This window comes from Myotis yumanensis, unplaced genomic scaffold (genome assembly GCF_028538775.1).
Source record: "Myotis yumanensis isolate MYYU_CA2020_CCGP unplaced genomic scaffold, mMyoYum1.0.hap1 SCAF_2, whole genome shotgun sequence".
Classification (NCBI taxonomy): domain Eukaryota; kingdom Metazoa; phylum Chordata; class Mammalia; order Chiroptera; family Vespertilionidae; genus Myotis; species Myotis yumanensis.
In genome coordinates, this window is record NW_027223753.1 from 29183497 (window position 1) to 29200537 (window position 17041).

The 17041-nt window shown below is 43.1% G+C and overlaps 1 protein-coding gene across 2 annotated transcripts in view; it reads right to left on the reverse strand.

The window, feature by feature from the left end:
- SZT2 (SZT2 subunit of KICSTOR complex) overlaps positions 1-17041 on the reverse strand; it is a 53211-nt gene that overhangs the window by 34802 nt on the left and 1368 nt on the right. For both annotated transcript variants that reach the window (XM_070404953.1, XM_070404952.1), the window contains exons 2-7: positions 7844-7969; positions 7380-7553; positions 6916-7086; positions 2484-2615; positions 1574-1715; positions 1057-1163 (exon numbers count right to left, since the gene is read on the reverse strand). In XM_070404953.1, the coding sequence (XP_070261054.1) occupies positions 1057-1163; positions 1574-1715; positions 2484-2615; positions 6916-7086; positions 7380-7553; positions 7844-7969 (852 nt within the window). The remainder of the gene's footprint in view (positions 1-1056; positions 1164-1573; positions 1716-2483; positions 2616-6915; positions 7087-7379; positions 7554-7843; positions 7970-17041) is intronic.

Genomic DNA, 17041 nt, shown 5'->3' on the forward strand with positions numbered 1-17041 from the left:
ATAGGTTATGTTCTACATTAAGCACTCTATTATTTTTTTTTTTACATTAAGCACTTTAAATGCATCTTCTCATCCAACAAGGAAGGTACTATTATAATCTCTATTTACAAATAAATACAACCAAGAAGTGATGTGCCCAGGGTCACAAGGCTAGTAAATGGAGCCAGGATTCAGGCCAGGCATGCCTAAGGCCATCCTGTTGACCCATCAAATGCAGCATGCTCAAACCTGGATTCATCATCATCTTGTCCTCAATACACCCCAACTGCTTCTCTTTGTTTGCTCTGCCAGCTACCCAGATATCACTGAAGTCAGTACATTGAAGATATCCTTAACTTCTTTCTCCCTCACCCCTTACCACTTGCTAATCATGTCATGTTGATTCTACCTTTTCATTTTCTCAATCCTATCCTCTTCTCTCTTACCCTAATTCCCCTAACTTAAGCCCTAATCCTCTCACCTGACCATTGCAATTAGTAGTGGTCTTTCCTCCATCCCTGCCCTTTACCCAGCATCAAGAGTGACCTTAATAAAACAAAAACCCAACTAGTGACTTTCCTTCTATTTATCTGTGTCACCCACAGAATTTTGCTGACACTCAATACAGCAGAACCAGCTTTTCATGCTCTGGCCTCCAGCCTTGTTTCTCATAGCTCTTTGCCCCTGCCCCACAGTTCATCAATCCAAACCGACTGCAGATCCCGGAATATACCACTTTCCTCCTAAGCTAATTAGAGCTGGGCTTGCTGACCCTGACAAACAAAACAGTAGTAACTAATCTAATGAGGTGGTGCTGACTGCCAGAGTTCAAATTCTGCGTTCTTTTTACTATAACATGCTGTTTCCCACATCCTAAGGAAAGAGGACAAAGACAAGAGTCCTCTCCCACCACTGCCACCTACCTCTTTCTAGACATGGCACCTCTTCCCACCACACACATGTAATTATGCTATTGGCTTTACCTGGGGAAATCATCATCTGCAAAGAAATTAACTCATCACATCCCACTTTGTGAGATGCCATACTTCCCCCTCCTTCATCCTAGAAAGTCCTCACCTGTACAAAGGAACACGCCACAGTGCCACTGCGAAGCTGGTTCAGCAAGGTCTCACAGACAGCAACATCAGGGACGCTGGTCACCCCGTCTGTGATCACAATGATACCTGGAGAAGGAAACATCAGACTCAGACCCAGGGACACTGACCCGTCAAAACCAGGCACTCCACTGATGAAGCCCTGAAGACCTTGGTGTCTGCCAACAAATGTGTTTTGTAAGATTCAAACACCTTCCCTTTCCCCTTCCCTCCTGCTTTTTTCTCGTGAGTGCTGGATACCAGTCTCTTCCTGAATGATGTCCTTGGAGTGCTACTCCTTCCCACAGGATTCCTGATGGTTGTCGGAGCTGTGGGTACTGAGATATCCACTAACACACACTTAACTCTCACAAACAAGGAAACAGACCCTCTCCTCTGGGGCCCACTGATTCCCTGGAAACTAGCTTTGCTGAAAATGCTCCCCCCAAATCCTTCCTGAATTCTATTTCCCCAATCCCACCAACATTCCTTCTACTGACCTGCACTAGAGTTTGAGGGGAGCAACTGCAGCGCCAAGATGCCCTGACGAATCATACTGACCAGTCCAAGATCAGCTGTCACCATGGAGACTCCCATCTTCCGGCCAGGGAGCTCCCCTGAGTCTGGGGACTGGTCCTCTGCCTGGTCCAAGTAACAGAAAAGACAGAATGGGACAGAAAGCATTGCCACATCCATAGCAAAGCCCGAATTTACAGCAGCACTGCCCAAGCCAATACAGGCCCAATCGTATGAAGACCCCAAACCCCCAACTATGCAGCCAAACCCTGACAGTGCTTCCTCCCCGAGTTGTGTTCAGATACTGACCCTCAGATGGACAGGGAGTCCAGCACCAAATGTAGCACTAGATTGTACTGGAGCAGGGTTTCCCCACCTTTTGCCGATACGGCCCTCTTTCCATATTTTTCTACTGTCATTATGAAATATTTTATACATCAATGACACCGTGTTTCAGACACATAGAACTGCCAACTGTCTGGCTACTTCTAGGACATTGGATGGAATGAAAATGCATTTTAGTGAGCCCAAACAGCTTTGTCCTTGACTGTATAAAGTACTAACTAGAAGTCAAAGCTATCCATGATCACCTTCTCAGATCCATCAAGGGAGAAGATCCAGGTCTAAAAAAAAACATAGCAAAGAACCTTCACATTTTCTCCCAGCAAGAATTTGTGTCCTGGAAAGAGTATCCGAGCCCTCCTCCCAATAGGGAACCTGTCATGGGTACTCACTAGCACTTCTAATCCTGGCTCACTCTGCCTCTGGCTCTTTTTTCTACTCTCTTTCCCCTCTGTATTAGGCTTACCCCTCCTCTCTCCCCTCTGTTCCTTAACAGCTGCTCTTTCTAAATGGCAGCTGCTTTGTCTCCCACATACTTTGTCTCCCACATACCTGGCTCTGGGGGTCATACTGCTGCTGCAGCATGGTGGCCACCTTATCCTCAAAGAGACAGAGCTGTGCATATACCTGCTGCAGGAACACTTCCCGCTGGGAAGGGTCCAAAAGGCAGCCCTGGATCAGTACCTGAGAAGCACGAGGGAAAGACCAAGACATGAAGGTCAGGGGATACTGGGCAGTACCCCTCCTGACCTATTTATTTTCCCTCTAGGCAACCCTGACTTCCCATCCAAGCAAGCTAATTCCACAGCCAGTTCCTCCCTCGCCAGATCGTCTACTCCATCACTCCTCAGCCCAGGTATTCCTGCTCACTGCCCCCAGGTCATGTCACCTTAATCTGGGTTCACAACCTTCCTCCGCTTTAGGTCCTCCACACTGGGTTTCCCCATATCCCCGCATGGGGGCGACAAAAGATCTTCCAACTCCTTCCATCTTTGTCCATAAACTGCCCCATCTCAGCTTAGCAACGCCTTTTTCATTCTACCTCATATATTTTTTATTCTTGTTGATTCCTAAGCACTGCACACAGAGGCTGTCTGGAAATTTTCTCTTTTTTTAAGTTAAAAATCTTCTTATTTCCCCCAATGAATGCTCCTTCCTTCCCTTTACTCTCAATAATTCCCCCCTCAATAGGAATTCCCAGCTTACCCTAACCATGAAGGTATACTACTCTCCAACCCACAGAAAACACCTCAAATTTTGCTAGATGTTTATATCTGTGTTCTTGTGCTTCCTTCCAGGCTCTGAAGGAAAGATTTCTTCTTCTCCTTTCCCCTAAAGCTAATCTCTCCATCTAATCTTGGGTCCTCCTTCTAATACCTTCATTTTCTCTCCATGGGGTTTCTTTTCTTCTACTTCCAACATAAATAAGTGCTCCCATCCAGGGCTCTCCCTGCTTTTCCCATACCCCTTTTATTCCCCCCTTTCTCTCTCCTAAGCTCCAAAGGGCCCTTCTTTTGCTTCCGTAACTTGTTTCCTGAGCCTACACAGCTCAACTGGGTCATTTCTACTACCTCTGTAACTTTCTAAATAAACTTTCTCTTATAATTTGAAAAAAGAAAAAGAAAAAAAAGCCCCCATCCTAAAAATGTTACATAGGGCTGTCGACCCCTGGTGGCCTTGGGATCTCTCCTTTTTCTCTCCCTATCAGACTCCTTCAACCTGTCTCACATACCCCAACCCTGCTCTCCTGTGCAACAACGCCCTCTTCATTCCCTATTCAGAACTGAGAAGTGTGCGAGCACAGCCCAAAGAGGGGAGAGGGGCACTCTATACCACTCTACACGCCAGACTGTGAGAAGCAAAATAGAATCAGGGGGATATAAAAAGATGAGAAAGATGCTCACAGCTGTATTGTTTAGAAGAGTGAAAACTGGGTCAACCTAAGGGTCCAACAATAAAGGTTTGGCTAAATACATAATGATAAAATATGATAAAGTCAAGCAGCCATTAAAAGTCATGTTTCTAAAGAATATTTAGTAATGTGGAAAAACACCTGCCCTCGCTGGTTTGGCTCAGTGGATAGAGCACCGGCCTGAGGATTGAAGGGTCTCAGGTTCAATTCTGGTCAAGGGCACATGCCCGGGTTGCGGGCGCGATCCCCAGTAGGGGTTGTGCAGGAGGCAGCTGGTCAATGATGCTCTCTCATCATTGATGTTTCTATTTCTCTCTTTCCTTTCCTCTCTGAAATCAATAAAAAATCTTAAAAAAAAAAAAGCAAGAAAAACACCGATATTATACTTAAAAAAAACAGGATGTAAAATTGTGTGTCTGGAATGAGCCTGATGTTTCTCCTCTATTTGGATGAGGGTTGGTGGTGAGGAAGGGTAAACACATACTCAAAGACAAGAAGGAAATTCCATAAAATGTTAATAGTTATTTTTGAGTGGTATATTATAAGTGAGTTTTGTTTTTCTTTTAATTCTATTATTTTTCAATTCTCCTTCAATGGACATGTATTGTAAAGTGATTTAATTTTTTTTTAAAGAATATCAGATAAATCTTGAGAGAGCTGTAGAGATGGCGAGGAAGCTGGCTCAGGGCCAAGGGACCCTTGGGGCTCAAATATGACCTCTCCTCTCCACAGCTGCTGTCCTTGTTCAGGCCTCATCTCCTCTCCCATGCTATAATAATCTTCTTTTCTCCCCAATCCAGAATTTGTCCCCTAATCCATCTTCCTCATTGACCACAAACAAGTGTGATCTTCCTAGAGCACAAATCTGATTTTGTTACCATCCATTTAAAACCTTCTAAGGTTCCCTACTACCTATGGCTAATAGTTTTGATTTGCATGTTTTCTATGTGGCAGGCACTGCTTGACATGTATTAAGTTAATCACCACATAATATTAATACACCTCAAATTTTGCTAGATGTTTTTATCTGTGTTCTTGTGCTTCCTTCCAGGCTCTTTTCTCCCCATTTTGGAGAAAAGATACAGACTCATAAAGAGGTTAAGTAACTTGCCTAAGGGCACACAGCCAATACGTGGTACAGTCAGGAAGCAAATACAGGCAATGCGATTCAAGACCCAGCGCCCTTCACCACCACCCACCACACTAAAGTCCCCAATAGAATAAGTACTAGTTCTTAGCTATGACATTCAAAGGTTTTCATAATCCTGCCCTTACCTCACCCGTCTCCTCCTTACCTCCTCACCTCCACATTCAAACTTTACTGTGTCAAACTAAGTAACATGTAATGAGAGCAGTTTCCTAGCTATATCTTTGCTCCACAGGTCACTCTGTCTGGAAAGCCTGTTTCCCTGTCCTTGAATGGTTAATTTCAATCCTTCCTTCATGACACAGTTCAAATGCCTCTTTGTCCCAAGATGAGGACTTCCAACTCCTGCAGAGACATCCAGGCTTTGTTGGATGCTCCCCTACCTTGATCTCATTGCCCCCGAATCATAACTTACTAGTGCCCTTACACATTCAACTGAAATTATTTCCTTCAATATCAGTATCCTCCATTAAACCCTAACCCTATCTCCTCCCATCAGGATAAGGACAGTGTCTGATTCATCTATGTATTCAGGACCCAATCCAGACCTGGAATAGAACAGGCTTCTGTGTTTGCCAAACTCAACCAACATTTGAGTGATTACCTAATACCTATGCTTTTCCTGCCTTGGCTTTCAACACCTACCAAATCTGGCCTCTGGGAATGGAGCCCACAACCAATAGTCCTAACAGCTGCACTAGGAGAGCACTTTAATCCAGGGCAGAGAGCTGGGATTCAGGTGTGTACCAACGGCCTTGCATATTTCTTTTTTTAAAAAATATATTTTTATTGATTTCAGAGAGGAAGGGAGACGGAGAGAGATAGAAACATCAATGATGAGAGAGAATCATTGATTGGCTGCCTCCTGCACACCTCCGACTGGGGACTGAGCCTGCAACCTGGGCATGTGCCCTGACCGGAATTGAACCCGGGACCCTTCAGTCCTAGGCTGACACTCTATCCACTGAGCAAACCAGCTAAGGCAAGCTTTGCATATTTCAAGACCCTCAGATGCTGTTCCTTGCATCCCTGTCTTTCAAAACCAGCTAAGGTGACGATGTAGCCATCAGGCACAGTTTCAGGGTAAGCCCCTACCAGTGAGTTGAGAGGGTAGTTAAGAGCAGATGAGGGGAAACTGGGTCATGCTTATCTAAGCCAAAAACAGATATTCCAGTAACAGACTTGGCCATTCTCCAAAAGGAGTGTCTTGTGATAGCCTGCTTGGGTGTTGGATAAGCCCTGTAACTATCTGGTCAGCATTACACCCAACCCTTTACAGGGCTCTGAGAAAATGACTCGCTTCTGTCCTTGGAAGAAATTACGTTTCTGAGTATTGGTTGTATTTCAAAATCATAAAACTATTCCTGAAGACCATCTTCAAAGGTTAGTGCCAGGAGTCAGGACACACAGAAAAAAACAGACTCCAGTGGCCAGACCAGAGACTTACAGGAGTGAGAGAAATTTGTCCAATCAATGCCAACTGACCTAAAGCTTATGGGAAGGCTCTTTTTTTTAAAATATATTTTTATTAATTTCAGAGAGGAAGGCATAGGGAGAAAGAGATAGAAACACCAATGATGAGAGAGAATCACTGATCGGCTGCTCCCTGCACGCCCCCCACTGGGGATCGAGCCCGCAACCTGGGCATATGCCCTAACTGGGAATCGAACCAGTGACCTCCTGGCTCCTAGGTCGAGGCTCTACCGCTGAGCTATACCTGGCTGGGCATGGGAAGGCTCTTTAAGACCAGAGAAACAGATTCTTCCCAAGAGGAGAGAGAGTCATAGAGATGACTAAGAAACAGGTTTAAGAAGCTAGCAGAGCTGGGGACTTGGGCACAGGAAGTAGACTCAGGATAAGGACTTGGTCACAGGACGACCAGAAATGAGGTCTGAGGGTACAAACTTGGAGAAAGGATGCAATACCTGGTGGGACTGTAGGCCAATAATTGAGGAGTAGGCCTGGATAGTTACGTAGATCTCAGGCTGGAAGTCGATGCAAGATCCAGGCACTCGGAAGGGCCGAAGCAGCCCTCGAAGGCAGCGGGAGAGGGCGTGGAAAACTTCATCAAACAAGATCTCCCCCGTGGAATCATCCTGAGGGCAATGCACACAAAGATCTCTCAAGGGGGAGCAAAGGCAGCCCTGGACAGAGGGCAGAGACAAGCAGCTTTCATGGGTCAGTGGGCCTCTTATCTTCAGGTTGATTGCACCTCCAAACACAGTGCCACCACTGGAATGGGATCTGTCTTTACCCACAGTTCCCTTTCAGCCTAGCTGGTCTCCTTCCACAGTGGTAGGCTGAAACCACTGTTCATTTCTCCCAAGCCTTTCCCTCTCCTCCTCACCCCCACCCCATCCTTTCTCCCACTATCTCCCCAGCTCCTTACCACAATGCCAGTAGATGGGCTAAGGTCCAGCTCAATGACAAATCGATACTGCCAAGCCAAGAAGGTGACCTGCGTGGAAGGTACGAGGAGGAATGGCCTTGGGACCACTGGTTCATCCGGCTGCCACCCAGGGGGCAAGACACTGAGGACTTCCAACTCCTGCTCAGACTGAAGCTGACCATTAGGATGAAGAGGAAAGAAAAGTGTCAGGAAAGAGGCACACCTTTTTTCCCAGGGCCTGAATTTCCAGAGCCAAAATGACACAGCATTGGCTCCACCTCCCACAACCCAACACATACTTTTCCTATCTGGAAAATTATGAAACAAAATTTTCCCTGAAGAATCATCTTGTGGGCAAAGTCACTTGCCCCTCCCAGAGGTAGTCTCCCCTCCTGCCTCTTTCCAGTACCCTCTTAAAAAAAACAGATTTTCTGAGCCGGGCCCTCAAATCCTCTGGGCCTCACCAACATTTCCTGGGGTGTGGCCTGCACAGTTTGATGCAGGTGATTGAGGAACCAAGCCAGGCGAACATTTCGGGAGATTCGATAATCTTTTTTCATCAACAGAAACACCTGCCCAGCTTCTTCCACCTGGGGACAAAGAGACATTAATAAATTTATAAAAATTCACTGTATTCCTCCTATATACAGGTCACTGTGCAAGTAATTTTTTAAAAATATATTTTATTGAATTTTTACAGAGAGAAAAGGAGAGGGATAGTTAGAAACATCGATGAGAGAGAAACATCAATCAGCTGCCTCCTGCATGCTCCCTACTGGGGATGTGCCCGCAACCAAAGTACATGCCCTTGACCGGAATCGAACCTGGGACCCTTGAGTCCACAGGCTGACACTCTATCCACCGAGCCAAACCGGCCAGGGCACTGTGCAAGTAATTTGTCCGAGGATCTCACAATGCATAAGTGAGAGGCAAGGCAGCAGAGGTGAAAAGTTTACTCCCACCTCCATGCAAGGTGTACCCAAGGATTCAATCCTCAGCTCTCTGCTCCCATTCCCCCTCCAGATCTCTATATAGATGAAGTGACCTTTACACATTATCAAATGTTCATGTGAGTTTCTCCTATAAACTATAAGCTCCTTGAAAGCAGGGATTGTAGCAAGGTTCTCCATCCAGGTTCTATCCAGGTTCTCCTGCCATGTTCTGTATAGGTTCTCCAGCCAAGTTCTGTAGCAAGGTTCTGTCCAGGATCTTTTGCCATGTTCTCTCACTAGGTTCTGTCTCTAGGTTCTGTGTCCTGTTGTCTTGTTACATCTGTATTTATACCAGTTGATTTTAATCCTATCAATTTCTATTCCAAAGGTTAGGGCGTTTCTTATCTCCATTCCAGCGAGTAAAGATTATGTAGCTTAAGCATGATTGTTCGTAGTTAAAGTGATTAACTACCCGCCTGGCACTTAGTTAAGGGGTTTTATTCCCTCCCTAACTTCAGGGGAAAATCCCTACCTGGGGAAACAACCTTTCTCGGAGAGGTGACCTTGGTTAAAACACATAGCGCCAAGAAGGGGAGCAAACATATTAAGAACAGTATGCCATATACGCCAGGTCCCTTGAAACATATGCTGTGCAGATGTTTCTTCCCTGCAGCAACTGTGTCAAGCAGCAAGGATGGATCAGCTCCCGGCACCTGATGAGCTGCAAAGTCCTTCTATTGAGAGTGATAAATGGATTAAAGTAGAGACTTATGAGCAGAAAAGATTTAAAGTGGTTATAAGAAGGAAATGGGAGTTTACAAGCAGAAAGGATACTCTGACATAATCAGAAAGACAAATGCTAATTTACACAGTGATTTTATGTGATTCAGCATTATTTTGTATTGTCTCTACACCATCTAGGATCACAGGTCTGGGAAATTCTGCCTCTCTGGGCTGAGGTAGACCCAGGCTAGGACTCTGGCTTTTGCCCTGAATTAGACCAAGCTATCCAACTCTTTTCTTCCAACAGGACAGAAACATATCTACATTTTAAAAATTCCTTCTACCCTGGCCAGAGGATTTAACCTTGGCCTGAGGACTGCACATTGGCCTGAGCACTGAAGGGTCACAGGTTCGATTACAGGTCACATACCTGGGTTGCAGGTTTGATCTCCAGAGCGAGTGCAGGAGGCAACTGATCAAGGTATCTCTTCCACAATGATGTTTCTCTCTGTCTTTCCCTTCCTACCTATCTACCTTCCCTCCCCCTCTCCCTCCTTCCCTCCTTTGCACTCTCTCTAAAAAAATCAATGGGAAAAATATCCTTGGGTGAAGATTTAATAAAACAAATTCCTCTGGATCTTAGAGAAAGAAGCACCCCACTGTGTCATGGTCAGAGCAAGGCTGAGTGGCTGACTCTTACTGCGCTGGGGTCTGGGCTTGGTCCCAGGAAGTGGGGCTTCTCCCAGCACCTTCCCACAGATCAGTGGCCTCAACTAGAGAGGGGAGGGGACACTAGCCAGAAAGGGAACACCCACCAAGCCAGAATTGCAGCAGAAAGTTCCCTCCACTCCCACCCTAGGCTTTCTGACCTTCCTCTAAGGCAGTGGTTCCCAAACTTATTTGGCCTACTGCCCCCTTTCCAGAAAAAATATTACTCAGCCCCTGGAAATTAATTTTTTTAAAATTTTAATAGCAGTTACTCATCGCCCCCAAATGCACCTGTGGCCATCACCACCCCCCTGGATCGCTGCAGCGCCCACTTTGGGAATCACTGCTCTAAGGCTTGAAATCCAATCTGGATCACTCCCTGGAAATGTCCTGTGGCAACCTCATACTGAGGCACTGCCAAGCTTCCCTGTGGCACAACGGTGAACCCATCTACACAAACTTCTATACTTCCTTCTCCACCCTCCCTTCCCCGCACCCCTCTTTAGTTTTAAAAGTTACAGACATTCTTTAATATAACCAGGAATACTTGGCTGAGGATGGTTTGTTCTCCTATTGTACAAGATTCCTTCTCTTTTTTGTAATCTGCATCTATAATTATAACATTCCTACAATTACCAAAAAAAAAAAATTTCCCTCTGGATACCATGTGATTCAGAAAGTTTCCTTAATGACCATGGGAAATGATAGTAATCTAGACCAGAGCTACTCAAAGTAGCCATTCTATGTTCGGGGAGACAAGGAGTTGTGCTACCGCGTGAAATCACCACTGCCTTCCATTGAGAAAGTCTTGCTATGAAAAAACAAACAAAAGTCAGCTTCAACTAACCTTTGAGACAAGCGAGCTTAGTTGTACTTTAAGATATTTTTAGAATAAGACAGACAAGAACTGGCGATTAATTGGAAGTGAGAAAGAAAGTGATAAAAAGGAAGGTGTCAGGATTGACTAAGGTAGCATCAGAAACCAGTAAGTGGCAGAAAGATTTCCAAGTTAGCTAGGAAAAATTAATATATTTACCACCACTTTCTAACCACAACCTCCTAAAAAAGTCCCATCAAATTAGTCTTATTGCCAAGCCCCTAACGTCAGAAAAGGAGTCTACTGGCAACGAAAGAACCTGCAGCAATTACTTGCCCTCTCTTTCTCTGATCCACGGTCTCAGAGTGGGATGCTCTCATGGAACAGGGCAACCTTTCCCTCAGGATTGACTGAGCTGGTGTGGGTGTGATATTAGTAACCATGCTTGTGTTTGAGTTGACTATGCTGGATCCATGCCAAGCTTCTTATCTGAAAAAGGATAGGCTGGGGCTCAGAGTATTACCAGAACAGGAAGAATATCCCACCCTGGCTGAGTAGCTTAGTTGGTTGGAGCATTGTCTTGAAGCACCAAGGTTGCAGGTTTGATCCCCGGTAGGGGCACATACAAGAATCAACAAATTGCCAAACCGGTTTGGCTCAATGGATAGAGCGTTGGCCTGCGGACTGAAAGGTCCCAGGTTCGATCCCGGTCAAGGGCATGTACCTTGGTTGCGGGCACATCCCCAGTAGGAGGTGTGCAGGAGGCAGCTGGTCGATGTTTCTCTCTCATCGATGTTTCTAACTCTCTATCCCTCTCCCTTCCTCTCTGTAAAAAAATCAATAAAATATATTTAAAAAAAAAAAGAATCAACAAATGAATGCATGGATGGGTGGAGCAACAAATCTATGTGTGTCTCTCTCCCCCTTAAATAGAGAAATAAATTAAAAACACACACAAAATAGGAAGAATATCCAATTTAGCAGTCCTTCATGTTTATCATCCTATCCCCAGGGCCTAGTGCCTGGCATATAAGATGCTCAAAACAATTTTGCTAAGTAAGTGAATTCACGCTATGTTCTCAGCAAAGTAAACTTAACATTTAGAACTAATCATAATCAGTACAATTGTTCTCAGGGTGAGAAAATCTTAACACTAGCCTCCATACTATTTTCCTTTTGTTCTTCTTTGGTAGTGAGAGCACATGTCCAAGGGTCAACACTATAAGGACAGTCGGGATACTTGGTCACTCTATCTTCTAGAACTAAAATCTTGGCAATGATTTTCTGCACTGTTAGGTATCTCTGTTGGGTATTCACAAAGCAGTCTATAATTCTTCATAGCACCCACCACAGTTTACAATAAAAGAATTTATGTACTTTTTATTTTTTTAATTTATTTATTCAAGTTATAAGAGAAAGTTTATTTAGAAAGTCACAGAGGTAGTAGAGGTGAGCCAGCTGGGCTGCGTAGGCTCAGGAAACAAGTTGCAGAAGCAAAAGAAGGGCCGTTGGAGCCTAGGAGAGAGAAGGGCAAAGGTAACATGCTTGGAGGGTAGTGGGGGAACGGAAAGGTGCTGAGCAAGCTATTTATGCACTTTTAAAAATATTTTTTAATTGATTTTTTTAGAGAGAGGAAGGGAGAGGGAGAGAGAAGAAAACATCCTTTGGCTGCCTTCTACACACCCCCTTTTGGAGATCGACCTAGCAACCTGGGCATGTGTCCTGACCAGGAGTGGAACAGACAACCTCTGGGTACCTGGGAGGACATTCAACCTACTGAGCCAAACTAGCCAGGGCTTTATGTATTTTTTAATGTTTGTTTCTCCTACAGGTCTAGAAGCTCCAGGGAAGTAGGGCTTTGTCTATATATTGTTCTTTGCTGTATCCTTAGAAACTAGCACAGTGCCAAAGCACACTAAGTATTTAATTAAATATTTGTTGAATAAATGCATGAAAGAGAAATTGCTCTCACAATCAATTTACCAGTTATTCTTAATTTTTCCACTTTTATCAACATCTGCTCTTTGTTGTTCAAGAGTTTCCATCCTTCCTCATCACCCACTTTATGGAAAAACTAGCAAATCTATTGTTTGGGGTTTTCCTTTGCTTTCATGAAAGCTGTGGTATTTTTTTGTTTGTTTGTTTTTAAGCCAGTTTTTTACTAGTCTGTTCTTTTCCAGTATTATCTTCATTTTTGCTGTTCTTGGAATCTGGGGAGAAGGTTCTGGTGTGCATTCTAATAGATTTGTTCGGAAAGAAAGTGTGATTTGATAGCTGAGACTCTGGGCTTGAGCTTTAGTCCTCCTCTGTAAAATACCAGCAGCTACCCCAAAGGCATATGAAAGCACAAATGCACACATCAGTATAATAACAAGTCAGGCAACAATCAGTTGCTTCTGAGTCTATCAAACATCTGATGACAGCCTGGAGTCTTTGCTTTTCCTTAATAAGTATCTCCAGGTTCTTTAAGTACGTCTCCAACAGCATGACTTCAAATTTCCTCATTATTTTATTTTATATCATATGCCTATGAATGAACTCTGGTTGATCTACTTCTCAACTTAAAATGTGGGGGCCGATATGGAACACAATAGCCAGGTGAGGTCACACATTCAGAGCTCCCTAGGTTCTATTTACATATTTAAAAGCTGTATCATACCATACTCAGGAAACCTCCATGACTTTCTCTCTTGTGCTGCTGTTCAAATCTGTCCTCATGTAGCTGGCTTTTGGGACACATACAATTATTCAATTAGTCCTATTATATTCAATAAATTCAGTCTATTATTCTATTGTGAAGCTAGGAGAGGGCTCCTTTTTCTTCTAATAAGACTCTTTACAGCAGTGGTTCTCAACCTGTGGGTCGCGACCCCTTTGGGGGTTGAACGACCTTTTCACAGGGGTCGCCTAAGACCATCGGAAAACACATATATAATTACATGTTGTTTTTGTGATTAATCACTATGCTTTAATTATGTTCAATTTGTAACAATGAAAATACATCCTGCATATCAGATATTTACATTACGATTCATAACAGTAGCAAAATTACATTTATGAAGTAGCAACGAAAATAATTTTATGGTTGGGGGTCACCACAACATGAGGAACTGTATTAAAGGGTCGCGGCATTAGGAAGGTTGAGAACCACTGCTTTACAGCTTAATTTCCCTGCTAATTTGATCAGGATGCCATCGTCCTCATCCAAGTCCAAAGGGGACAAAGGCAAGGTGAGCATGCATTCATTTATCAGCCAACAAATTTATGAAAAGCCTGCCACATACCAGCACTAGGTCGTAAGTATACAATAGAAAGCAAAAACTGGCATTCTCTATTCCCAGAAAATTTACCCAATGGAAAAAAAAATCAAGTCACTACTCTAATTATTTTATTATAAACTGAGTAAATTCACCAAAGGATAAGAATGGGGTTCTATGATAACATGTAACTAAGTAATCTGTCCCAGGCTAGGATCTTAGGAGAAAGAGACACTGAAGGTCAAACAGGGTTTGTTAAGTGAGGAGGGAGAGGGGGATAAACCAGATGGAAGGTATACATGATCACTGTGCTATTAGAAAACGTTCTTTAGATTATTAGTTAGTAGGCTGCTTAATTACACTACTATACAGCTTCCATTTTTCCACCTTGTCTCTAAAATCATTTAGAATGATGGACTGACTGTCCAAGGCCAAGCTGGAGTCTAGTTTATCAATCAGTTCTTACAGAGTCCACTATCTTGAAACCAGGAACAATTTTTCTCACAACATTCCCCCTTATATGTGATCCTTCAAAGTCAACAACCACATTTTCAAAACATCCTTATGTTTTCTTCACTTTCAAGGTGTAATTTATCAGAACCAGAGGACTTAAAAAGATCTAAGCAGCCCGGCCATGTGACTCAGTGGTTCGGTATCAACCCATGAACCAAGAGGTTACTGGTTAGATTCCCAGTCAGGGCAAATGCCTGGGTTTCAGGCTCGATCCCCAGTAGGGGGTGTGAGGCAGCCTATCCATGATGTTTCTCTCCCTCTAAAAGCATATTTATTTTAAAAAAAGATTTAAGCAGCTCCAATGGTATTTTTCAAAGTGTGATCCAAGGGCCAGCTGCATCAGGATTACCTGAGGTCCTTATCAGAATGCAGACTCCTGGGCACCACCCCAAACCAACTGAATTAGAGTGGATAGGGTTCAGGAATCTACACTTAACAAGCTCCCCAAGTGATTCTTCCACTTTAATGTTTGAGAATCCCTGAATCCGTGGTGTTCTCACAGTGCCTACACTCATACAGAGCTTCAAGTTCCTAATATTTAATCCTCCTGAGTCTGAAGTGCATTATACTTAGAGGAGTCTGGCAAAGAGAAAGCAGGGTTTTGGAGTCAAGAGATCGATCTGAAATTAAATCTGGTTCTACTACTTACTATCTAGGTGAGCTTGGACAAGTTACATAATTTTTCCAGGCCTCAGTTTCTTCATTGATAACATGTGGATAAGAATATCTATTTCATAAAGATATTGTAATTAAACAGGAGAGTCAGAACAATGATAGAGGAAGCCTATCATTCTTTGGAACAATTATTGAGGCCTACATACCATTTATAACAAGATGAATAAAACATCATCAGATACTGTACTGCATATCATGTATATCAGTATAAAGGAAACATTCCCATCTCATTAACTTGATTTTTGCACCTGGCTCTTTGTAGTTGAGATATAATCCAAGCTTTGTGCTGTTTTCTGTTAAGAGTCCCATGAAAAATGTAGACTTTCCCCCCCCAACCCCCCCTTGAACTGTCTGAAGCCTCCTTACCACTATACATGACATAGTCCTGAAACTCTAGTATGGCCTCAACCTGAATCTTCTCCAGCCTCATCTCTCACCCATCTCCCCCTGAGTTAGAATCCCTAGGATCAAATGCTTGTTCTGCTGCTTATCAGTGGAAGGTCTTGATGAAGTTATGTAAACTCTCTGTGCCTTAGTTTCCTTATCTGTGAAAGGGGGATAATAAAAGTACCTATTTCATGGGGGGGGGGGGGGGGGGGGGGGAGAAGTATTATATGACCTTTAGCAAGCACCTGTGTTAGCTATTCTCATTGTCACACTGTAGCCATTAGCAGCTGCTTCCTCTCAGTTCTCCAAAGGCTCAAGCTCCTTCTCACTTCAGAATTCTCACTATTCCTTCAGTCTTCTCTTTCTTAAGGCTTAAATGTTATTCCTCTGAAGCAACTTCCTGATCCACCTCAGCTCCCACCATTTCTTAACAAAGTAGGTTAAGAACTGTTGTTAAAGCTTATTGGCTTAAATGTACTCTCCTTTGGTGTGGTCCCTTTGGGGGCCAATTGGGAGAAAGAGAAACCAATAGTGCAACGTTTTGATATTGAAAATTGAACAAGTATCTTTTTAAAATAAAGAACCAGTCCCTCCAAAAAAAAAAAAAACCACACAAAAAAACTGCTGTTAAATACTCATTCACTCTGTATTTTTCCTTTGCAGCACTTATTATCATAATTCAATGTTTGCTTACTCCATTAAAATAAGGAATGTGTCTTACACTGCCCCATATCCACCCTGATAATTAGTACAATTTTGGATCCATAACAGCACTCAAAATATTTTAAGTATTTGATGAACGAATGATTTCTTAAATCTGACTATGCCCAAACGTTCTCTCTAGGGGTGGTATCAACCCTAAAGGTCAGTCACTTTTCTGCCCAGGGGCGGAAGAATTCTTTACCCCCTTTACTTCCTGAGATAACATTTTCAGAAATGCAAATCGAGAACTTAACAAATGCTTAATCTTTGGCTGAATGAGATTCCCAGGAGTGTGTTTTGACTCTGTTACTTTAGATCTGCACTGTTCAATATGGTAGCTGCTACTGTATGGGGCTATTAAGCACTTGAAGTGTTGTTGCTAGTATAAAATGATATGTGCTGAAGTGTAAAATACACACTAGACTTTAAAGATTTGGTACAGCCCTAACTGGTGTGGCTCAGTGGATAGAGCATTGGCCTTCGGACTGAAGGGTCCCAGGTTCGATTCCAGTCAAGGGCATGTACCTTGGTTGCAGGCACATCCCCAGTGGGGGGTGTGCAGGAGGCAGCTGATCGATGTTTCTCTCTCATCGATGTTTCTAACTCTCTATCCCTCTCCCTTCCTCTCTGTAAAAAATCAATAATATGTATATATATATATATATATATATATATGTATATAAAAGATTTGGTACAAAAAAAGAATGTTAATATCTCATAATTTAAAAATATTTATTATAAGTTAAAGTAATATTTTGGAAATATAGGATTAAATAAATATATGACTAATTTTTCTCCGTTTCTTTTTACCTTTTTAAATGTGGCTACTAGGAAATTTACATAGATAGTTTGCATTAGGTTTCTACTGGACAATGCTGTTTAAGACTATCTGCCTAGAAAGTATGTTGTATTTCCCCATTTTTAGTTCCTTGTTTTAATCCATAACAA